This window comes from Propithecus coquereli, unplaced genomic scaffold (assembly GCF_000956105.1).
Source record: "Propithecus coquereli isolate 6110/MARCELLA unplaced genomic scaffold, Pcoq_1.0 Scaffold95, whole genome shotgun sequence".
NCBI lineage: Eukaryota > Metazoa > Chordata > Mammalia > Primates > Indriidae > Propithecus > Propithecus coquereli.
In genome coordinates, this window is record NW_012155840.1 from 2,293,046 (window position 1) to 2,319,219 (window position 26,174).

General features: G+C 37.9%; 1 protein-coding gene across 1 annotated transcript; it reads right to left on the reverse strand.

Moving 5' to 3' along the window:
• Nucleotides 1–13,611: 13,611 nt before the first annotated feature.
• CER1 (cerberus 1, DAN family BMP antagonist) lies at nucleotides 13,612–16,576 on the reverse strand. The gene is made up of 2 exons (XM_012665026.1): nucleotides 16,017–16,576; nucleotides 13,612–14,245 (listed from the first exon to the last, which is right to left on the reverse strand). The coding sequence occupies exons 1-2, from the start codon at nucleotides 16,521–16,523 to the stop codon at nucleotides 13,949–13,951; spliced, it is 804 nt and encodes a 267-aa protein (XP_012520480.1). The 5' UTR covers nucleotides 16,524–16,576; the 3' UTR covers nucleotides 13,612–13,948.
• Nucleotides 16,577–26,174: the final 9,598 nt, after the last annotated feature.

Here is a 26,174-nt window from a genome sequence, read left to right on the forward strand (position 1 = left end):
TCCTGTCTTACAAGAAATGCCTAAAGGAGTTCTTCAAGCTCAAAGAAAAGGATGCTAATGGGTAAGAACAACAACAGCAAAAATCTAAAAGCACAAAACTCACTGGTAAAAGTAAGTACACAATCAGATTTAGAATACATATACCTCTCAGTTATGATGAGATTATGATAGACCCATTGTAAGTTGAAAGTTGAAAATGCATTTAATGCTGGCAACATGGCAGACAGTCCTTGACTTACGATGGTTCAACTTATAATTTTTTTTGACTTTATGAAGGTGCTAAAGTGATATGCACTCAGTAGAAATCATAAACCCGTTATAAGTCATATGGAGCTTCTCAACTTATTACGTGGTTACATCCCAATAAAACTATTATAAAGTAAAAAAAAATTGTTGAGCCATCATAAGGCAGAGACCATCTCTATTCTAATACTGTAATGGTGGAAAATAAATCACTTATATCCTTAGAATGCAGGTTAAAAACAGAACTATTAAAAATAATAATAGCTACATAACAATTTTGTTAAGAGATACGCAACATAAAAATGTAAATTGTGGCATTAAAATTCAAATTATTAGGGGATAGTGAATAAAAGTATAGAGGGTGGGTTTTTTTGCACTCAAAGTTAAGTTTTTATCAACTAAGAATAACCTACTATAACTATTAACATAAGATAGTTTTTTTGGTAAGCTTCTTGGTAACCACAAAGCAAAAGTCTGTAGTAGATACACCAAAATTAAAAAGCAAGGAATCAAAACATATCACTAGAAAAAAATCACTTATCCACAAAGGAAGACAGCAAGAGAGGAAGTTAGCAACAAAAGATCTACAAAACAACTAGAAAACAATTAACAAAATGGCGGTAGTAAGTCCTTACTTATCAGTAATTACCTTGAATGTATATGAATTAAATTCTCCAATCAAAAGACATAGAGTGTCTGAATGTATTAAAAAAAATAAATACAACAAGACCCAATTGTAGGCCACCTGCAAGAGACTCGCTTCACCTGTAAGGATACATATAGTCTGAAAGTGAAGGGATGGAAAAAGATATACTATGTAAATGGAAAGCAAAAGAGAGGAGGAGCAGCTATACTTATATCAGGCAAAACAGACTTTAATTCAAAAACTTTAAAAAGAGACAAAGAAGGTCATTATATAATATTAAAGGTATCAATTCAGCTAGATGATATAACAGTTTTAAGTATGTATGCACCAAACATCAGATCATCTTAAATATATAAAGCAAATATTTATAAATCTAAAGGGAGAGAGAGACTGCAATGCAATAATAGCAAGGAACTTCAACACTCTAATTTAACAACAGACAGATCATCCAGATAGAAAATCAATAAGGAAACATAGAAAAACAGAACTTACACAACACTCTAGATCAAACAGACGTATGTAGAACATTCCATTCAACAGCTGCAGAATGTACATTTTTCTCAATTATACATGGAACATTCTCCAGAATAGATTATATGTTAGGCTACAAAACAAGTCTTAACAAATTTAAGATTAATTTATCAATTATCTTTTCTGACCACAATGGTATAAAACTAGAAGTCAATAACAGAAGAACTTTGGAAAATTCACAAATACATGGAAATTAAAGAACATACTCCTGAACAACTAATAGGTCAATGAAGAAGTTAAAAGGAAAATTTAAAAATTTCTTGAGACAAATGGAAACACAACATACCAAATGTGTTTCCTGAAAATGGAAACACAACATACCAAAACCTATGGGAGATAGAGGAAGCAGTTCTAAGAGTGAAGTTTACAGAAATAAATGCCTACATCAAAAAAGAAGCAATATCTCAAATAAACAACCTCATATTGCACCTCAAGAAACTAGAAAAACAAAAACAAACTGAGTTCGAAGTTAGTGAAAGAAAGACAATAATAAAGATCAGACCATAAATAAATAAAATAAAAACTAAAAAAAAAAGTAGAAAAAATAAGCAATACTAAGAATTGGTTTTCTGAAAAGATTAAAAAATCAACAAATCTTTAGCTACACTAATTAAAAAATAAAGAGAGAAGACTCAAATAAATAAAATCAGAAATAAAAAAAGAGATATTACAATTGATTCAACAGAAATACAATGGATCACAGGAGAGTATTATGATCAACTAAATGGCAACAAATTGTATAAACTGGAAGAAATGGATAAATTCCTTAACACATAAAACCTACCAATACTGAATTATGAAGAAATACAAAATTTTCACAGACCAATAATGAGTCAGTAGATTCAATCAGTAATAAAAAGTCTAGCATCAAAGAAAACCACAGAACCTGACGACTTCACTGCTGAATTTTATCAAACACTTAAGGAATAACTAATACCAATTCTTATCAAATTATTCCAAAGAATTAAAGTGGAATGATTACTTTCAAACTCCTTTTACAAGGCTAGCATTACCTTGATACCAAGGCCAGACAAGAACACTACGGGCTAATGTCCTTGATGATATACATGCAAAAATCCTCAACAAAATACTAGCAAACCAAATTCAACAGCAAATTTAAAAGATCATTCACCATAATCAAGTTGGATTCATGCTAGGGATACAAGGATGGTTCAATGCACATAAATCAATAAATATGATACATCACATTAACAGAATGAAGGAGAAAAACCATATGATTATTTCAATAGATGCAAAAAAAAAAAAGATTTTACAAAGTTCAACATTTTTTCATGATGAAAACTCTCAACAAATTAGGTATAGAAGGAATGTCTCTCAACAAGAATGACCATACATGAAAAACTCATAGCTAACATACTCAACAAGCAAAAATTAAAAGTTTTTCCTGTAGAGATCAGGAACAAAGCAAGAATACCCACTCTCGACACTTCTATTCAATATAGTACTAGAGGTCCTAGCCAGAACAATTAGACAAGATTAAAAAAAAGGCATCCAAACTGGGAAAGAAGATGTTATATTATCCCTGTTTGCAGATGATATAATCTTATATATACAAAACCCTACAGACTCCACTAAAAAAACTGTTAGAACTAGTATACAAATTCAGTACAGTTGCATAATACGAAATCAGCATACAAAATCAATAGCATTTCTATACACTAATAGCAAATTATCTGAAAAATTTTTTAAAATCCCATTAACGATAGCTACCAAAAAAATAAAATAAAATCCTTGTATAACCAAGGAGGTGAAAGATCACTACACTTAAGACTATAAAACATTGATGAAAGGAATTAGAAGAAGAGGCCGGGTGCAGTGGCTCATGCCTGTAATCCTAGCTCTCTAGGAGGCGGAGGCGGGTGGATTGTTTGAGCTCTGGAGTTCGAGACCAGCCTGAGTAAGAGCGAGACCCCGTCTCTACTAAAAATAGAAAGAAATTAATTGGACAACTAAAAATACATAGAAAAAATTAACCGGGCATGGTGGCACACGCCTGTAGTCCCAGCTACTCGGAAGGCTGAGGCAGAAGGATTGCTTGAGCCCAGGAGTTTGAGGTTGCTGTGAGCTAGGACGACGCCACGGCACTCTAGCCCGGGCAACACAGTGAGACTCTGTCTCAAAAAAAAAAAAAAAAAAAAAGAAATTGGAAGAAGATAAATAAATGGAAAGATGTCCTGTGTTCATGGACTAAAAGAATTAATATTGTTGAAATTTCCATACTATCCAAAGCAATCTACAGGCTCAACACAATCACTATTAAAATACCAATGACATTCTTCACAGAAACAGAAAAACAATTCTAAATTTTATATGAAGCCACAAAAGGCCTGGTATAGCCAAAGTAATCCTGAACAAAAAGAACAAAGCTAAAGGCATCACACTATGACTTCAAAATATACTACAAAGCTACAGTAACCCAATCAGCATAGCACTGGCATAAAAATACACACACATACCAAGGGAACAGAAAAGAGAGGCCAGTAATAAATTCACGCACTTACAGCCAACTGATCATTGACAAAGGTACCAAGAACAGCACACAATAAGGAAAGAACAGATTCCTCAATAAATGGTGTCAGGAAAACTCAATATTCACATGCAGAAGAATGAAATTAGACTCTTACCTCACAACATACACAAAATCAACTCAAATGGATCAAAGACTTAAATGTGGTCTGGTGCGATGGCTCACGCCTGTAATCTCAGCACTCTGGGAAGCCAAGGCAGGAGGATCACTTAAGGCCAGGAGTTCAATACCAGCCTGGACAACATAGCAAAAATGCATGTCTACAAAAAATTTTTAAATTAGCCAGTCATGGTGGTGCATGCCTACAGTCCTAGCTATTTGGGAGGCAGAGGCAGGAGGGTTGCTTGAGCCCAGGAGTTGTAAGTAACAATGAGTTATGATCACGCCACTGTACTCTAGCCTGGGCAACAGAGACCTTGTCTCCAAAAAAAAAAAAAGACTTCAATGTAAGACTTGAAACTATAAAACTACTAGAAGAAAACATAGGGAGAAAGCTCTATGCCATTGGTCTGGGCAATGATATTTTGGATGTGACCCCAAAAGCATAGGCAACACACAGGCAACAAAAGCAAAATTGGACAAATGGGATTACATCAAACAAAAACTTCTTCACAGCAAAGGGAACAATCGAAAAAGTGAAGAGACACCTACAGAATGAGAGAAAATAGTTTCCAAGTATATATCTGATAGGGGTTAATATTTAAAATATTTAAGGAACACAAACAGCTCAACAGCAAGAAAACAAATACAATATTCCCCCCATCTATAGTTTTGCTTTCCATGGTTTTAGACTGAAAACCATGGTCTGAAAATATGAAATGGAAAATTTTAGAAATAAACAATTCATAAGTCTTAAATTGCTTGCCATTCTGAGTAATGTGATGAAATCTCCTGTCGTCCTGCTCTGTCACACCTGAGATGTGAATCATCCCCTTGTCCAGCATATCCATTCTGTATATGCTAACTGCCCCTTAGTCACCTAGTAGCCATCTCTGTTATCAAATAAAGTGTATATAAGATTGGGTACTATCTACAGTTTCAGGCATCCACTAGGGGTCTCGAAACATATCCCCTGCAAACAAGAGGGAAATACCCAATTTAAAAATGGACAAAGGACCTGAATAGCCATTTCTCCAAAGAATACATTACAAATGGTCAACAGACATATGAAAAAATGCTCAACATCCCTAATCATCAGGGAAATGCAAATTAAAACCACGATGAGATATCAACTCTGTTAGAATGGCTATTATAAAAAAGACAAAAGATTAAGTGTTGCGAGGATATGGACAAAAGAGGAACCCTTGCACACTATTTGTTGGTGGGAATGTAAATTTAGTACAGCCATTATGAAAGCAGTATGGAAGTTCCTCAAAAAATTAAAAATAGAACTACCACATGATCCAGCAATCCCACTACTGGGTGTATATCCAAAGCAAATAAAATCAGTATGTCAAAGAGATATCTACATTCCCATGTTCATTGCAACATTATTCACAATAGCCAAAATGTGGAATCAACCTAAGTGTCCATCCATAGATGAATGGATAAAGAAGATGTTGTATACACAAAGGACTTCTATTCAGTCACGAAAAAGAAGGAAATCTTGTCATTTTCCACAACATGGGTAAAATTGAAGAACATTATGTTAATTGAAATAATCGAGGCACAGAAGACAAATACTGCCTGATCTCACTCTTATGTGGAATCTAAAAAAGTTGATCTTACAGAAGTAGAATGTAGAATGGTGGTTACCAGGAGCTGGGTGACTGGGATAGGATAGGTGTTGGGGAGATGTTTATCAAAAGATGCAAAATTTTATTTAGATAAGAGGAATAAGTTTTAGATAGGAGGAATAAGTTATTTAGATAGGAGGACTCCATTGCACAACATGGTGATACAGTTAGCAGTATATCAAAAAAAATCTAAGACAGTAAATGTAAAGTGTTCTCACTATAAAAATGATAACTATGTGAGGTAATACATATGTTCATTAGCTACATTTAGTCATTCCACAATGTTATTTACATCAAAACAATATGTTGTGAGCAGTAAATACATACAATTTTATCGACTGAAAAAATTTTTTAAAAAGCAACCTATTTTAAGGAGAAAAATCAATTCAATTAATATCCCCTATTTTCTTTGGGCTAAAAATGAAATTGAGTTAATGGGTAGGAGTAATGTTACTCTTTAATTGCATAGAATTGCAGTCTAAACAACCTGGAAGAGAGTTTCAGTGGAAAACAACAAGGGGATCAAAGAGGGTTAGAAAAGTACACTATTCTCTTTCTAGAAGAAATCTTTTCTTTTCTTTTTTTTTTTTTTTGAAACAGAGTCTTGCTCGGTTGCCCAAGCTAGAGTCCCATAGCGTCATCATAGCTCACAGCAACCTCAAACTCCTGGGCTCAAGTGATCCTCCTGCCTCAGCCTCCCAAGTAGCTGGGACTACAGGCCTGTGCCACCACGCCTGGCTAATTTTTGTTTGTTTGTTTGTTTCTATTTTTAGTTGGCCGGCTAATTTTTTTTCTATTTTTAGTAGAGACAGGGATCTCACTCTTGCACAGGCTGGTCTCAAACTCCTGACCTCAAGCAATCCTCCCGCCTCGGCCTCCCAGTCTTTCCAGCAGAAATCTGAGCAGGTGTTCCTGCTGAGATTTCCTGTGATCAGAATTCTTCAATGACTCCCTACCTCCTTATTATCTGGCCTTGCAGCAAAATCACCTGTGGAGCTTTAGAAATATATAGATTAATTCCTGCTGACCACCAAACTCCATCTTCACCCATTGGAACAGTATTTCTGTAGTTTAAAAGCTCATAGGTAATTCTAATTCCCACCCGGGGTTAAGAAGCAATCACCCATAGAATGAAACCCAAACTCTTCAGCCACGCTAATAATTCTGTCTTCTCAAGGGCAGGATCCTACATAGCCATCTTGGTATCCCAATGGGCCAGCACAGTACCGGACACTTAATAGATTCTATCTAAATGTTAGTTAAATTAATACCTCAATGGGCTAGAGAGATGAATAGACTTTACTTAGCAGCCATGGGAAACTGTAGATAATCTGAATATCCTGAAATGAAGGTGAGAGAGGGTAGGGAGCCCAAGGATGAGACCAGAGGCAGAAAACAGGAAAAGTAGATGCCAAAGAAAATTCCACCTGCTTTGCAATTTTTCTTAGAGCTATAACAGGACCTATAATTTCCTTCGGGACAAGCAGGAGAAGGGGGGATAGAGTTTCTTTTTGCTAATATATGCATATTTGGGAACATCTTTAATTGTAGGTTTACACTGTGTTGTCATGATCCTGAAAAGCTCCAGGACATTTTCTTTTTTAATGTTCAAAGACACTGCTGAATCCCACGAATCACAGGCCTTTTGAAGACGGCATCCTTTCAGCCATTCACTTGAGCTGGAGTATAACATTGGATCTCTCTGTTTAAGTCTTCACCTGTTTCTTGCCTTAGGTTTGGACAGGATACAGGTTTCCTTTTAGAAATGTCATTGTGACTTATAAAACTTGCTCACTGGAAATTCTTGTTCTTTGGATATTGGACACAAAAGAGGTGTATTTCCCTTAGGTGGTAGACAAGGGGAAGTTGTGATAATTTTCTTGAAAGACATTGAACAAGTCCCCACCCATAGGTGGGTCACCTGTGATTGTTTCTTTTGGAGGAGAAGCACAGTAAGAGGGAAGAAAGCAATGAAATGAAAATCTGAGCTCACTCCCGGAAACGTGGGCGGTTAAGGAAGGCCTGGCTTTGGGAAACTAGTATTACAGGAAAATCCATCCTTTGCTCAGGGTATTATTACTCACCCATTTAACCACCGCAAACTCCTGGCTGTCAATATTAGATTCAACAAGGAGAAGAGGACCCAATCATGTGTATTTAAATTTCATCCTCTGTTCTCAAAGTAGAAACCTGACTTTTCTGAGCTCCAGATGAAGAGGTTTATGCACATGATTTTCAAGGTTTCTTCCAAATCTTCTGGCTCATCTGGGCTCCATGTTTTCTCTTCAAATTATTATACCCACTGTTAATTTAAAATTTTTGGCTCATGAAAAAATTTGTGAAGCTCAAGAAAATTCTGAGCTTTCTCCCCTGAAGTATGCCCATACAATATTTGCACACATTTCATATGATTCAAGGGCCTCTCTGAAACTACTGTTTTAAACCCATATCATCGTAATCTGCTCAAAAACTCCCCATTGCCTACCACCAAATACATTCTTAAAATGTGTTGGCTGCTATTCGAAGCTCCCCACACTATGCACACTACCTATCTTTCTAAGAATGGCTCCCAAAACTCATTCATTTAGCTTATATGTATTGAGCATTTACCCCTTAAAAAATATTAAAAATTACATATTTTACATATGTGTGTATATGTTTATGTATATATGTGAATATAAAACATACATTGTATTAGAAACAGAAAGATAACAAAGATGTGTAATAATATAGGACTTTCTGTTGAGGAGTTTACAATCTAGAGAGAAAGACAAGACAGGGAAATAAACACTGGTAAATTAAAAAGCGGCAACAGCTGTGGCAGATGTTGTTTGCCTGTCCAACAGCTATTTTCTCTTTATTCCTTGTCAAAGCAAAGGTTTTGTTCCATTGTTCAATCATCTTAGATATAACTGATTTTATTCAATTCTTTTAAAAGGACGCAAGTGGGAGAGAATCCCTCTTTTCAACTATGGACATTGGTGTGTGAACAGTGAAATATGATGTCTGGAACTACAGCAGCTGTATTGTGACTGAGAGAAGTTTTAGCTTGTGTGGGACATGCTGGGAGTGACAAAGCAGAAAGATGGAAGTGACCCACGCCCTTGAAATGGTAGAGATGCCGACTTGACCAACCAGGGAACTAGTTGCCCTGCAAACTTCTTGTTAGTGAAATAGGAAGTCCTTTTGTAATTTAACACATTCTGAGCTGTGTTTTTTGGTACTGGAGTTGAAAGCATTCTTGCTGTTACATGTGCCTTAACATAAGCATGGATAATGGGTTGTGGGAATCAGAGAAGGGGTAGAGTAGTGGATGAATCAAGTATTCAACTCTGAGTTATATGTGTATATATGTATTATATATGTATACATGTATGTATATATGTATTATATGTGTATATATGCACAGTTTTATATGTGCATATATATGTATATGTATGTATATAAATATACACATATTTATCTATATTTATATCTTTGCTATCTTGAGACAATGTGGCATAGTAGGAAAGAGCTTGAGCTTTGAAGTCATTCAGCTTCTGCTACTCCCTAGCAGTGATACTTTGGGAAAGTTATTTATTTATATGCACCTTAGCATCCTCATCTATAAAATGGTACAGTACTCCCTGCCTTGTAGGGTTTCATGAGGATTAGATGAAATGATGTATATAAAGAGCTTGGCACAGTGCTTGACACACACACGATATACCTTCAGTAAATGATATCTATTGATTTTGTTTCTGTCATGCAGACCAAATATATTTATTGAATACTTACAGTGTGCTGGTCCTTTCCTAGTCATTGATTACAATGGGAAAGAAACCTCACTATGATCCCCGCTCTCATGGAGCTTATAATTTTATTCATAATGACATGAATAAAGGTATAATTATAAACTCAGATGAGTGTTATGAAGCTAAGGTGTGCAGCACCATGAAATCATGGAAGAGGTGAACTTGACCTTGTCTGAGGGTTAAGGAAGGCTTCACTGGGAAGGTGGTATTCAAGCTTGGGGGTAGGTTGCGGTGGAGTGATCATCATTCTAGGCTATATGGAAGAGTAAACAAGCAGCAAAAACACATAGTTACTTGTTCCTGGATGGTAAGCTTCTTAAAGTCAAGGATTATATGTAGATAATCACATATTCATTTATTTATGCTCTTTGTACCCAGCCCTGAGGAAAGACTCATCACAGATACTCATAAATATTTGTGAACTCAGTGAATGAATCCCTCTGACTCCCATTCTCCTTGTGAAAAAAAAAAATGAGTTCAACATGCCTACTTCTAGGAGATAGGGGATATAAAGCACCTGAACACACAGCAAGGCTCACTAATTTGTAGACCTTATTACTATTATTGCCTTACAATGTGCATATGTCATCTCTGCTACTACATTGTAAGCTCCAGGTGACAGGAAATCTATCTCATTTATCTTTGAACATCCCAAAGTTCTTAGCACAGTATCTAGCATAGAATAAATCATCTGTAAAAACTCAGACAATAAAGAACATTCTTAATTAGGAATTAAATTGACAGGTTAAGGAAATTGTTTACATGGAGAAAATAAATGATCAAAGCTGAGTTAACTACTCTATCTGTAGGGAATACTTAATGCCAGGTTTCTGGACTAGAGATACAATATATATATGAAAAAACCCTCCAAAAGCTGTTGTAAAAACAAGCCAGAATCGCGTTTGGCAAAAACAAACAAACAAAAAGCCCATCATAGAACAATTCCTGGAGAATATCATGTATGTAATTCAAAGTGCACAGATTTGATGTCACCCTCTCTGAGATAGCTCAATCTAAAGTAATCAATCTCTAGCACACTTCTCTGTTTTAATTCTTCGCATATCACTTACAGCCATCTGACGTTCTTCCTTTTCAGTTGATTGATTGATGCATCCATTGATTTTTTTAATTGCACGTCTTTCCCACTAGAACGTAAGCTCTGTAGGAGCAGCGATCTTGTCTGACTTCTTCCCTTTCTCTATTCACAGCACCCAGAGCTGTATCTTGCACATGGTGGACAAATAAATACCCGCTGAACAAAAGAGCATATAAACAAAAATAATACTATGTATTATTTATGGATGTCTATGTATGTTTGCAAAAATATAAAAGGGAGTGTAAGTATAAACAGGAATTTTCAGGGAGTGTTGTATTGAATGGCAGAGGCTTGGGGAATTGTACTCAGCATGATGGTTAGAAGGAATTTTATGTATTTTTATCTGAAATGAATTATTTCTTTTAAACAGATAGACCAGAAGCAAAAAATAACAAAATAGTAACTATTTATTCTGATGATGACAATTTGTGCACTATATTCTTCTTTTTTTTTTTGAAGTTCTCAAAACAAATTTAAAAAAAAAATAGAAAGTCTGAATGGAGAAGAGTAAATTAACCCCTTGTAGTTTTACAGGTTCTAAAGCTCTCTGAAGTGCTGTTACCTATACTTGATCATCACAGTAATTTTGAGGTAATTATCATCAGCCTTATTTTTTACAGGAGGAAAATGAGACCAAGATTCATGAAGGGACTTGCCATAAGGACCAGTCAAGTCAGGGCAATGTTTTTCTGAGAACTTGACCTAGGTGGGGATGATTTCTCTTTCAAGAGATAACATCAACACGATTCAGATATGAGAGCCAGATAAGAGGTAAAAAGATATTAGCTTTGAGGCTTATAGGCAAGAGACCTGCAAGAGTTCAATCTAAACTGATGGAGAACAAGTGAGCAAATATTTTAAGCCAAATATTAATAGAGCATAGGCTTTGAATGATCTTAGGTAAGTTGGTTACGCTTTTTAAGGTTTACTTTCCTCACCAGTAAAATAGGGTGATTACCTACCTTATATGGTTTTTGTGAGGATTAAGTTGTATACTTTTGTAAAAGACACAGCACAATACCTGGTACTTAATACATGTTCAGAGCTGGGTGCGGTGACTTGCACCTACAATTCCAGTGACTCAGGAGGCTGAGGTGGGGGCGTCTCTTGAGCCCAGGAGTTTAAAACCAGCCTGGGCAAAATGGTTGAGACTATGCATGGTAATACACGCCTGTCATCATAGCCACTGGGGAGGCTGAGGGAGGAGACTCTTGAGTCCAGAAGTTCAAGGTTACCTTGAGCTATAATCAAGGCACTGCCCTCCAACCTGAGTGACAGAGGGAGACCCCGTCTCTAAAAAAAAAAATACAGTATTTGTGTATTTTCTCTCTGTTTCTTATGCTCCCTTGTATTACGTTGAATCATTGAATCATTACCTTGTTTGTAGGTAAAAATGATTGAATATGGGCAATTTCGTTAGGTTCGTGCAATTACTCTATGAATGTAAGCTCTGATATGACTATCAGCTATCTTGAATTTACGTGTGAGCAAAGGAGAGACCCAGTTTGAATAAAGCTTAATTGTTAGGGCCTTAGGTTTGAGATCTATTTGCAAGAATAGATAAAAGGGATTTACAAGTATGTAGGGAGGAGGAGGAGGAGAGTCCAACTGGCAGAGATAGGTTTACATAATCAGGGTTAGGCAATTGCAAACAGGACAGCTTCTCAATAGCTTTTGGCACCAAAATATATTGACCAGCTGGGGTATTATTAATGCTTAACAATTTTAGCCTTATGACCATATCTTGGCCAATTAGGTTGTCTTTGACCACCAAAGGGTGTAATATATTCTGATGTAAATGCCACATGTGTACCTCTGTAGCTCATATTCACATTGATGTGCTGCATAATATACACTAAATATAAATGTATTTGCTTCTCTGAACACCATGTAAGATGGTGTGATTATAGAGGAATAGAATTAAACTATGAATTGATTTCTTTTTTAAAAAATAATCATTACTCTGGGAAACATTTGTGTGCACGTGTGTGTACTGAAAGTAAAGGAATCCAAAGAATTAAAATAATTTTTAAAAAATGAATATCAAAAGAATTATTACAGAAAAAGTAATCTGGATGGGGAAAGCCAGTTCTGCACAATATATGCATCCCAATAAATATAGACAAGGAAAGAGGCCATTGCTAAAAGAGAATAGTTGAAGTACGTAAAAAGAAAACTGCTTACAGAATCAAAAGAAAGCCTTGGGCCAATGCATAAGCCTATGAAGACATTTCATAAATGTCTAGCAGGGTATTCTCCTGATAGTGCCTTTAGATTATGAGACAGGCAAAACAAGTAAGGACAAAATATAAGAACATTTTTCACAATGCTTCAGACACTAAAATTTAATTCATTAAAATATTCAGAATATTTTCAGAACTTGTAATTTTGGCATTTTCTGAATACAATTTGTAATACAAAATTTTATTCAATAGCAAAAAGCAGTCAACCAAACTCAGAAACCTTACTATCTAATTCAAAATGCATGTAAATAAGGATTTTCACCTGTAAATTGTTTCCATTTTAAATAATTTGCAGTTTATTTAACTTGATATCTATTGAAATTTTTTGGTTACTTTCATTAGCATCTCTGGATTGATCTTTAAACCTGGTACAGATCATATATTTTCCTTCCTCATAATTTACATACTTGTTTGGCTACCAGTGATTGTTCTTCTTCCCTACGTAAACTATTAAAAGTAACATCAGTGTTCCTTCTTCAAAGCCAGAGACCTGACATTAAGAATTTTATATGGGAGTATCAGGAAACAGGAGGCAACCAAGCAAGTTACTCCTTACTTCTTTCCATGGAAAGACTTAGTTATCCATAGAAGTCAAATTAAAACACTGCCCGAGTTACGAAGGCAGCTACAAGTATAAAGAATCCTTTTTTTTTTTTAAAAGTACTCCAACTTTCCCTTTCTTTTTTGTTTCTTTTCTGCTGATGATTTGACAAACTATTAATGAAGCACATTTTTATGATCTAGTTTATTTCTTTTCCTTCTTTACGTGGAAGGCTTGGAGAAAATAGATTGTGGAATATTAGTAGTAGCGGAGAGGACTTTAGCAATCATCTAGGTTGAGTCTCTCATTTATAAATGAAAAACTTTAGATGGAGGAAGCTTCTACTACTTAATATTCTATGGCCAGTTAGTGGCAGAGCCAAGACTAGATCCCAAACATGTATCCATGAGTAGATAAATACCACTTTTTCTAAATCATGCTATTTTAAAGCTACTTTTAAAGCCACCTTTCTCTTAAAATATTATGTGCCCACTTAACATTTTCAGACTGAATAATCAGCACCTTTGCTGTTGTGGTTTTGCTTTTCAAAGGTAATAGTGGGATAGCTTGTTAAGTTGAAACTCCTGGGATAAAGGAATCCTGGAAGCCAGGCTGGAGGAGGTGTCCATCTCCATGCTCTGTCTTCACCTTGCACTGGCACTCCTCCACCAGCATCACCACCTTGACCACGGGGGCAAAGCCTGTGCAGTTCAGAGGCAAGTGCATCGTGGTGAACTTGGTGGGCGAGCAATGGGAGCAGAAGATATGCGGGTGATGTGCGGTTCCAGGCAAATGAACAGACCCACATTTCCCAAAGCAAAGATTGTTCTGGACAACCACTTTCTCACAGTCTTCATGGGTAACAGTCTAAAAGGCAAACACATTCGCATTATATTATCTTGAGTCATTTCTTTAACACACATGATGCAGAAGCTGCAGGCTGTAAGTCTAAGGATAATTTAGACTAAAATTTCAAAAGTTTTCCAATTTGGGATACATTTTGCAATATCTGAGTTATGGTATCTATAAGGGCATAGAGCTACCTTGACTAAATTTTCTTTATTGAGTTAGCCTTTAAGAAATTCCTAAGTTAACACGAAAATATTTTATGCTACACTATAAATGCCAAACTTTAACAAATTCTAAGTGGATGTGACCAATTGGAAAAATTCTAATGGCAATTTTCTCATATAAGTAACGTGCCTTACCTTTTTATGCTTCACAGTGCTTTGTGCATAGTAGGTTCTCAACACGTTTGTTTTCAATTGATCATAACATAGATCAGAATATCGTGAGTTTAATTCTATCCTATTTCGCAGGGCCTTGCAGTGTATTCAAATCTATGAAGTTGCATGCAGCAGAGTTGCAATGCTTATGCCTGCAAATCATCATGCATTACCTCACCTTTGCCTCTCTCATAACCCCATACACCTAGCTTTACGTGCCTTTCAAAATACGTAAGGGTCAGACGCCTTCATTTTAATTTAATTAGCAATAAAATTCAAAATAAAAATTTCAAAGGAAATTTGATTGCCCGATTCTTGGGAGTAATTTTCTAATTGCACATGGGGCAATGAAGCGGTCACTATTATTTGATAATTGACTTGTCATTGCTACATATCCTTGCCTTTCCGAGCAGAATACTTAACTGCCTCGCACGGTCAATTGCCCTATAATACCGCTTGCTTAATTGGGCAGGATTACTGGACTGTAAAATTTTACTCTACCCTGTGTTGTTTTTGGTTCATTATCTTCATGTTTAGGGACCTGATGCAAGTTCTCAATTTTAATTTAACATTTCAAATGTGAGGGTTGCCAGGACTGAAGGAACTAGATAATAGAATGCCCCCTTGTCTCAATAGTGCGGAATTGATTATGGTAACTACAAAGCAGCCAACACAGCATGAATCAGGAGAAAGGTATTTCTAAGGGGAGAGATGTGATTCCACATTGAGATCATTTTTTGAAAGCTTGTGAGAAAATAAATGAAACCAAATTATTTTTTGCTATGGTAATACCAGAAATGATGTGACAACTTTCGCCTGAGAACTTCAGCATACTTCGAGTTTGTGGGATAGATTTTTTAAAGTTTAATAGCTTTGACAAGCTATTAAAGAAGCCCTTAATAAACCTATGAAGTAGTTAGGTGTGAAATATAGGGATTAAAACCATAATAAATGAATGTGAGGGTGTTTGGAGAGCAGTTCAGTGTATCCTACCTTCTACAGATGAATCTGACCTGCTCACCCACAGTGCGGCAGTATAGCTACAGAGAAGTTCTGGTGATTGCTCTAATTTCCAAGTTTCCTAACTGAGGGCACCATCTGACTTATCTGTCTTGATTGATCACCCGCGATGTAAAAATAAATAAAACAAAGCTTTGTGCCATGAATATGAATGATGCTGATATTGACAGTACCATCGTCATTTGGGCAGCATTTCCAGAATGCCAAGAAACAACGGAAAGGTTAGAAGGAAATTGAACCTTTGTCAAATTCTATGATGAACACCCAAGGACCAAATCTGAAGTTAGGCGAGACTCAGGCTCCTGACAGCCTTTTCCCCTACTCTCCACCCATCCCCGCTGTCCACCCTCCTCCTGAAAATCCTTATCTGCTTCCCCAGCATGAACACGTACCTGGCTGAAGGGCACTGTCCTACAGGTCTCCCAATGTACTTCATGGCTTTTAATGGGCAAGATGACCCCCTGAGAAGCTGGACTTTTTCTGAACATGAAGTGGTGCCAGAATTTCTTGGCTTCTTCCCGAAGAGGAGATTTCTCCATTTTCGTCCCATCTGTTGGCTGGGTGAGGGGCAGGGTCCCAGGTGGGAACTGCTCACTCTCCGAGTCCTCGGGTGGGTGTAGTTCTCTCTCTGGCTTCTTCCAGAACCTGCCAAATCTGGACAGCATCTTCTCTCTCTGCTTCTGGCCGTCCCCTGCAGGACCGGTGCCTATTAGGTGTGGCACTGCCACAAACAGATCTGGCTTCTCCTCTGCTTCCTCATGGTTGCCCACGGGGAGCTCTCTTCGATTCCTTTCTACCGGCACAAGGGAAAGAGAACTCTGATCCTGGCGGCCATCCCGGTGCCACCTGCCCTTTCCTAGAGGCAGGAGCAACAGGAGCTGAAGTAAGAGGAGATGCATGCTGCCTCAGAAGCGTCTTTCAGATTCGCAGAGCACAGGGCCTGAAGGAGAGGCTCACTCTGCGGGACTGTGAACACAGAAATCCCATATATAGTCACCTGCCTGGTGGGATGGGAAGGCAGGTGGTCAGTAGCCAGGCAGAGTAAACACATTTATTGTTTGCTTGAATTATGTAGTGCTAATGGTGTCCAGCCTTCCCTTTGGTTTTGTGTATTTAAAAGGCCCCAGTGAAAGCCTGGCCCCAGAGGGTAATTAGCTGACAGTTTAACTCTGGTCTGAGATTTAAGGAGCAGGATTAGAAAAAACAACACATTCTTTGCGCAGATTTCCCATCAGTGTTGTTAGAAGGACTAGAGTCAGCTAACATCTGCTGTGCATCAGCATTGTGCTGGTGTAGAATAGAAGATGAGATATATTTTTATGAGAGGGGTAAGTATGTCAGATAAAAATGAAAGGCATACATTTAGCAAAAGCCCAGGCCTTTAGGAAGGCTCTTTCTCTCCCTTTCTCTCTCTCTCTCTCTCCCTCCCTCTCTCTCTCTCTCTCACACACACACACATACAGCCCAAAGAAATATATCAAAATTATAAGGAAGGGAAGGGAAGAGGGAAGGGAATGTTGACATTGTTGAGCAGAGGACTTATTGCTTCTTACTTATATATAAATTAGGGTTGTTGATTTTTGTATGGTAACTGAGTAACGATACATTCTCCTTTTCCACACCTGCAAACTCACAATTCCCAGGTTAATCCTCTCATATTAAGAATCAATTACTGAGTGCTAAATTTCACAACTGGTCAGTCATCAGACAAGCTCTTGCAATTGTTCACATAGTTCTCAGCAGGATCCTACGTAGACTGACAGCTTCTCAACCTTCGGGGAGGCTGGGGAAATGTCTCCCTTGAGCCACCTATCAATTTTTTTCTTTCTTTAAATAAAGAGCCAGACGTGAGAACAGTGGATTCAAGAACCAGGTTTGATAGTTTTGGTCATGAAGCTGGCCGGTCAGTTCCTTACCTTACTGAATCCACATCATCTTCCCTATTCCCTTTCGCAGTAATTGATGTGCAGGTTAAATGAAGATTGAGACAAACATGAGTCTTCAGGGATCAAAGGACAATTTTTTAAATGACTATCATTCAAAACTATCTTAAATCAGTCAACGGCATGAGAAAGAAACATTCACAAAAGTGATGCCCCAGAATTGAGTTCAATCAACTCACCACGTAATTAGAACAGTATTTCCACTGGGAATCGATGCGATACTTGCTTATATTCACCATGTTCCTTGCTTTTATTAATACAAATAATCCTGGAATGTGTCCCATCTTTTTTCAGTAATGATTAGGCTTCCTTTCTAAGAAGTGACCCATTGGAGTCTTTTTTCCAAGCATTTATGTTCTTGTTGGTAGTCATACCCAATTTCTATGAAATAAAGCCTCAAGTACGTGTCTTTATCTACAATAATGAATTATTTTAAAATAGACCATCATTTTACCAGAGTTCTATGAGAAGAGACATATATTTTACTCACACCAAATATCCACAGAACCTATGGGGTATTAATTAAAGTTACTATTTAGTTACCGTTGAACTAAATGAGCATTTGTATTTGCCATTATTTTTAGAGCAACTTTTTTTTCAGTTAGTTGCTATTTAAATTTTTTAATTCCCTCCAGCCATCCAATGCAATAAGCTTTCCAGAGCCAGCCACTAGGCCCCCCATAATAAATCTGGTGTGGCCAGCTATGATACAGTTCCTGATTCCTTTTACGCTTTACTTTTCAGTAACTGAAATTCCATTGCTATCAATCAGTGTATCTAGCATTTCCCGAAACTGAAGACTATCTCAGAGATTTAATCTGGGGTCTCAGGTTGCCTGGCTCTGAAATCAGTTAACCTAGTGCACAGTTGAAATAATTTCTGTTGAACTGAAATTTGTAGAAGATTCACTTTGTGGGCCAAGAATCACGTTAGACACTGGGAGATGATTGAAAATGATTAAAACTTGGACACTGCCCTCAAGCAGGTCAGATAGTCTAGTGGTGTTATACATCCTTTATCTTTATTGTATCACATGTAGGCATGTCAGTTATCCATTTTTAACTTTGCTTTAGTCCTAAACTTCCCTTCCTCTGATTCTAATTTCGGCGCTTATAAATGCCATGTAAAAATCACTCATGGAAACTTTCCTTTTGCTGTTTTTGTCATTCCTGTTGAGAAAATGTGCAAATATCCTGAAAAGTAAATCTAGCAAAGCAAAGCCTTCTATGATGAAAACGATGGAACATAAACCTGTCTCCGATCTCTGTCTTTTATATCTAAGGGCAGATGCATTTCACCTTTTACCTTTAACCACTATCTTTTCATCAGTTCTAAAGCCACGTATGTGATAGGTCGTAGTCTATTCTTAAGAACATAAACAGATATTCTGTAGCTTTTAGAAAAAATATGTTGTTCCTGTTGGTCTTCAGTTGATACAGGCATGCAGTTACCTCCCAATTTGGATGAACCAAATGGAGGTGGGTCCAGAGGAGACCTCTGGACACAGCAGGAAGCTGTTGTGAGGAGAGAGCATGCCCAGTTGTTAGTGCGCTTAGTAGCAAACGCCACAGTGAAAGGCAGGCCAGAGCTTACTCACGTGAGTGAGCCTCAGCCTGCCAAGTCCACTTCCTGGGCCAGCCTCAGGCATGTATGGGAGCCAGAGGGGCCAATCTCAGAGATGATTCATTTCAATTTACAGCTCATGCTCAGCATGATCTGACTCTGTTTTCAACTTGACCTGGTTTTCTTAGGCACTAAGATGTCTTCAGGAACTCTAAATGGCTTCATGAAGATACCTAAATAAAATACGTTTCCATATGCTAGTGACACTTTCACAGAACGGGCAAGAAAACAAGGCCCAGTAACTCACAAGACAGGTTGAGACTGTGAGTCTCGATGTCTTTTCTGAGCTCCCCGGTGTGCCTGTGAGAGGACAGTAACAGCTACATCTTCTATTCCTCTTCTAGACTCTCAGAAGGGAGCTACAAAGAAGCCTAGTGCTCTCTGAGGGGACACAGAGAGACTAAGTTTTTTCCTGAAAACCCCAGTCCTAAATCAACAAAAGGAGAGAGACCGTGCTGAGGTAGGGGATGGGCATTAGAGTCAAACAGGGCAACTGAGAGCTGCAAAAGGGAATTTGGGCTGACGGATCTGGGGGAGCATGCCGTTGCCTCATAGCTACCTCTCTTCAAAATATGGAGTAGCAATAGAGTCATGGGAATTTAGATTGTTTTTAAAACCTCAAAAGAAGGCAGAATCTTTTTTTTTCATGTTTTCCTAAGGACAAGGAAAAGGAAAAACTAGGGTAAGTTGTTCCCCTTTAAACCTTTTTATCAATAATCTAGTTTAGTAAATGATTCAAAATGTAGAACTCTGCCCCCAGCATTCCCCTCACCCTTCTGTAGAAAGGATACATGAGGAAGAACTCACTGACCACCACTGCTCCACTTACTGGACTCACTCATTTGCTTATGCAGCATACATCTGAGTGCCAATTCTGAGCTAGGTCCTGGGATAAACAGTGAGGGTGTCTTTGTCCAGGCCTAGTGCATTTTGCAATCTATAGGGAGCGTTTAGTTTGTTCAAAACAAGTTTTACAAGAAAAATTTAGACAGGCACCATTCCTGTATTAATCAGGGGTTTTTTGGAAGATCCAAATCCCAGAGACAAAGTGGACTATATGCTCTATTTGTGCGAATTTTATTCAGTGAACACTTGTTGAAAGAAAGGAAGTGCAGTAGACATTGTGCAATGAATTTCTCTTATTTTTGAGTAGGTAATAAATACACATAGTGACAAAATTCAAATAACACAAAAAATTGCACAGTGAAAGATAGGTCTTCCTCTGACCCCACCCCAGGCTGCCTGTCCTTGCCATGGAGGCAACCACTATTACCAGTTTCTTTATTCAATCTTTTTTAACTGTCTCCCAAATAGACCAAAATGCATAATCAGTAGAAAAGGACAAACAGCCTACAAAAATCCCCCATTTCCACTTCCAGGCACTGTAGACTAAATTGTCTTTTAAAGATTAGATTTTTCTGTTTGTAGTTTCAGTGATCTTCCTGCTCTCTGTCCAAACACCCCCAAACCATTGAAAAGTTTTTTTTGTTTTTTGGGAGGGGGTTGCAACTGAGGATATATCTATTACTGTGCACAAGTCACGGACAACACCTAAATGTGTCCAATCAGCTACCCACCAAGTGTGCAGAGAGGGGGCTCCAGCAAATCCGAGAAGTAGGGGGAGGCAGCATGAACTGGCCTTCCAAACTCCTGGACTTAAGCAATCCTTCTGCCTCAGCCTCCCGAGTAGCTGGGACCACAGGCATGCGCCACAATGCCCGGCTAATTTTTTCTATATATTTTTAGTTGCCCAGCTAATTTCTTTCTATTTTTAGTAGAGACGGGATCTTGCTCTTGCTGAGGCTGGTCTCGAATTCCTGAGCTTGAGTGATTCTCCCACCTCGGCTTCCCAGAGTGCTAGGATTACAGGTGTGAGCCACTGCACCCGGCCACCTTGATTGGTTTTTATTCTGCAAAAACTTGATCTCAGAGATGAGTAATGTGAGTGGAACTGACGCTAAACTTTAAGCCAGAATAACTAGATCTGATTCCTGGATGTGCATTACAGCTTGTAAACTCTATGATCTCAGGCACTTTATGTCTCCAGGGATAATATTGCTTGCTTGTCTTTCTCATCTAGCCCATGGCCTTTCTTTTCACCCCAAATCCCACTATCATCCTAGGTGACTTCAGGGTCCACGTGGGTGGGTCTGACCAATAATCTGCCATCAGTATCACCTGGGTGTCCCATTCAGTACCCTGGCTGAAATCTGATGACCCTCACTCCAGTTGGCCTCCCCACTCCCGTTACCTTCTGACTCCTGTTATTACCAAGAACCACTCCACCTCTAAACTGTGAAGTTCAGGTTCCACTCTCCTATGACAACATTCTGTTGTTTCAATTCTCTCACTCAGTTGCTCCTAAGCACCTGTTCTCTACTGTACCCTATCATACTGCAATTGTAATTAAATAACTACACAATTGTAATTAAATAAAATTGTAATTAAATACCTTTCCATGTGAACATCTGTTTAACATCTGTCTCCACTTTAGATTTTCAAGTCCATGAAAGTAGCAGCTATGTCTTTCTTAGTCCCCATCTCAGGCTGTAGTGCAGTTCCTGTCATGTAGTAAATGGCCCAAAATATTGGTTTAATAATGAATGACTTAATTAATTAATAATATCTGTAAGTTCCTTGTTCTTCACTTCCTTCCCTACCCAACTTGAATTCCACAGTCCATCACTTCAAAATTCTGCAATATTCCCAACTGCCTTATCCCTTTTCCCTTCTGTTACACCCATCTAGTCAAAGTCCAACCCTGGAAACACCCAGCTATCCACCTTCCCTGGGCCCACACCTGGGATATGAAATGCTTTCAGAGACAAAGATAAAATGACAAAAATTGATTCTATATAAATTTTTTTCTGTCTCACCTGAACCCTCAAATCTGCCCAACAATCTTTCTTTTTACTCTAGTCAACTTGCTTTTCGTTTTCTATGTAGATTATTTAAAATCATCTCTAATTATCTTAAACCTTTGAATACTCTGCCTGTTTCATCATTTTTGGCATGTGACCTGACCTCTTCTGCGGAGGAAGATAGAAGCTATCATGTAGGAGAGTTTCCTCATGTTTGACCATCAAACCATACCAGGTCATCTCTCCTTTCCACTCTGCTCTGGGAATCACATCCTTCCCGATCTCCTTTACTGAAGAGTGACCCCCCCCATACTGACAAACTCCTTCACTCTCCTGGCTGTTTTTATATAATGTTCAATTGTTTCAAATTTCCTTGATTCCACGAAAGTTTTCAGTTCTGCACTTCAGTGTTGTCTTTTGCCTTCACCAGACATTGGAAACTTTGTCCAAACCCGACCTCTACTTTCTCCCATCCACTCCCATAGCAACCCACTGAAATCTGCCTTTGGCACCAGCACTCCTTTAAAACCTTCTTCCCAGGATCCCCCATGGCTGTCTGAACACTCCACAACATTTAACTCATTTCTCTTGAAATTGGTCCTAAAAGAAATTTAGAGAAAGAGAGGGAGATCAGAGTGGGCAAAGGAGCTCTGAGGACTTTGAAGTTTTAAGCTACAAAAGCAGACCTTTCATCCAGCCAGCTCCCCAGGTAGGAGCGGGTTTATAAGGGAGCCATCTCACCCATAATACTGAGATTTATTTGGGGCTCTGGAAGCCAGGTACTTCTTTACTCAGTCATTTAGTGATTTCTTGGGGTTGGCTTAATTTGGGTCCATGTGTGTCTTCCTAATCAGAAAGAGAAGACTCCACAAAGGCAGGGATTGTGTTCGCTGGAGACTGCATTGTCAGCAACTTTGAGAACAGGGATTTTGTTTAATGTGTTTTTCCATTTCTTTCCCCTTCCTGGCCCCTCACTCTACAGTTAGGAGGTTAACGAATGTTTGTTTTAACATACCGAATCCAATAAAAATGTGAACAGACACTTCTGACATAAATCCTTGTTGTGCTTTGCTTTCTAAGAGGTATCTCTTTGTCCTGGAGAACTTATCCTTAATTCTCTGTGTTTAGACTCTATTTTAAAATCAAATTTTCATTGAATCTGGGAATAAACCATTCTTTATTTCTCAGCCTGGCCCCAGTCTCAGAGTAGGCCTTTGAACTTTGTCACACCAGCCACAGTTCCCAGGCACGTCTCCCCTGAAGGATAATCACACTCCTAAAAAAAGGTAACTCGTGCCAGAGGGCTATATGTCTGTTGGGTAACTTTATGCAGCTTGTAAATTGTTTTACTCCAGTTGGAAGATGGGGGTGGTGTATCACCAACAGAAATGAATGTAGGGGCATCTGTCTGAAAACTGTTCCCCCACTGGCCACCTTGCCAGTTTCTGCTTATACAATGCAGGCAGCTTGGGGGAACCATATTGTCCCTATAAGCTCATAACACATGGACAAATGATTAAAAACACATGGAAAACAGTTCTACAGCTAAGCTAAAATTCAGATGGGAATGGAAAATCAACTTGCAAAGCTTTCAACTGACTCAGGGCCAAGTGTAGGACAGAATGTGAGGAGAAGTTGCCAAAAGAGAGGGAAGTTGGGGAAAAAAGCGAGTCATGGATAGGAAACCTAAAACAATGACGCCTTGTATTGACAACCCTTTTCTAAGGCTCTCCAAGAGTAGTACCAAAACCAACTCTTTGGAAATATTAAGACCTTCATTTCATGAAAGATTTTAGACAGATTTATATTTTCTACCCTCTATAAACAAAAGTTGGCTTGACTCTCTTGGCAACACCTATACAGAAACATAATCTTAAGTATCTGTAACATAAATATTAAAATATTACACATTTTCCCTCTGAGGTGTGGGGAATTAAGTAACGAGGTGGCATGAGGCAAACTGTGAAAAATCATGACAATAAAAATGCAAAAGTAAAGCAAAACTTTCCAGCCAGGGTTTGCCTTCTGCTGTGTACCTGATGCTGGGCCCAAGTTACCATAAAGCTGGCGGGTCTCAGTCACATTTGCAAAAGTTCAATTCTTGGTTCAAATTTGAAACCCTAAAAAGCCTGTTATTTGTGTCTAGTCACTAAAATGACCCCAGTGATTCTTCTGGGTAGGAAATCTGTAGGCAAGGAAATGATTGCTGGGAGACAGTCCCTACTGGCCGTTTCTGTTAATTATGTTCCGCCCAGAATCCTAACTAACTCCCACCAACACTGAACACACTGAACCACCTTTCTCTCCAGTTAGCACCGTTTAGAACTACAAGTGTTGATTTGGGGCATGATTTGTAAACACAGTCCTCTTCAATATACGCAACAAATGTGTTCCTTAAACGCTGAATGCGAAAGGAAATGTGGAAAATGTGGCTCCATGGAAGTGCTATGCTTAGAAAATAGCTATCACCCGAGTCCAATCCATTAGCAAAGCAAATACGGTAATCCCTTCTGTCAAGTGAAAAACTATCCCCTAATTTGTCTCTCTTTAGAATGAGATTTGTGTATCATCGATCATGTCTGAAAGCGAGGCATATGGGGGTTTTAAAAAGGGCTCCCTCAGTCATCTGGATTTCTCCAAAAACTGAAAACATTTCCATGTTCAACACAAATGTCCTAACATGTGGGAAAGTTCTCACTTGTAACATGGAACCTTAAAGCCCCATTTTTCCCACCCCCAGCTCCTCCTTCCTGCTGGGGTTAGTTACTGGTGAGAACAAGCACTGCTTGAAACTGTCACCCTCTTCCGAGTGCAGATGCTGGCTTTGCATTTTACACAACACACACACACACACACACACGCACACGCACACACACACATTTTAGAGCTTTTAAAAAAGTATCTTTTATTGAGTACCTAGTGTGTCCTAGGCATAGTCTTTATAGATTCACATTTCATTTTCACAATTTTTCCAGGAAGTTATTGATAACCTCACGTGATGTATGAGAAACCTAAGTTTAGGGAATTTAGCATACATGGCTAGTAAGTGGTGGTAATGAGATGTAAACCCACCTCATGTATTTCTCCCCTGTCAGTTTGCCTACTGCAATGCATCTATTAAAATGGTACATACATTATTTTATATGCTATTTTAAATTAGTGTTATGTGATAGAAGTGTCATTTTAATAAGGCAATATAATATGCCATTAATGTTCTTCTATCACTATTTATTTAAATCATATGATTTTGCTCCCTATTTTCATTGTCTTGAAACAAACATATCTTCACGCTATAGTTTTCGTTTTCTTTTGAAAGTTTTCCACTATGCCTTGGAAATTATTTTATTGTTTATTCCTTCTCTAAATAGTTTTATTGAAGTAAAATTAACAAACAATAAACTACATAAAGTGTACAATTTGATAGATTTGACATATATGTATATGTATAGCTATGAAACTATTGTTACAAATCAAGATAATGAACATATTCATCACTCTCAAAAGTTTACTCATGTCCCTGCAATCCTTCCCTCTACCCTTCCCAGCCTCCTTTCTCCATTTCTAGGTAACACCTGATTTTCTTTCTGTCACAATAAATTACCTTATGCTGTCTAGAATTTTCTATAAATGGAGTACTTATGCACTACATACTCTCTTGTGTCGGACTTCTTTCACTAATTATGATTATTCTGGGAATCACCCATGTTGTATCAATGGCTCATTTCTTTTATTCTGTTGTAAGGATAGCTCATAATTTGTTTATTCATTCACATGATAATGAACATTTGAGTTGTTTACAATTTTGGCTGTTACTAATAAAGCTGCTATGAACATGCATGTATGTGTTTTTGAATGAAAATTATGGGTTTTTTTCTCTTGGGTAAATACCTAAGGATACAATGGCTGGATCGTATGGCAAGTATATGTTTAACTTTTTAAGAAACCGTTAAATTGTTTTCCAAAGTAGTTGTACCATTTTATATTTCCACCAGCAGCGTATGAGTGTTGCGGTTCCTCCACAGCCTTGCCAACACTTTGTATGGTAAGATCAGTCTTTTAAAAAAATTTTAGCATTCCAGTAGGTGTATAATGCCATTTCATTATGTATTTAATTTCTATTTTT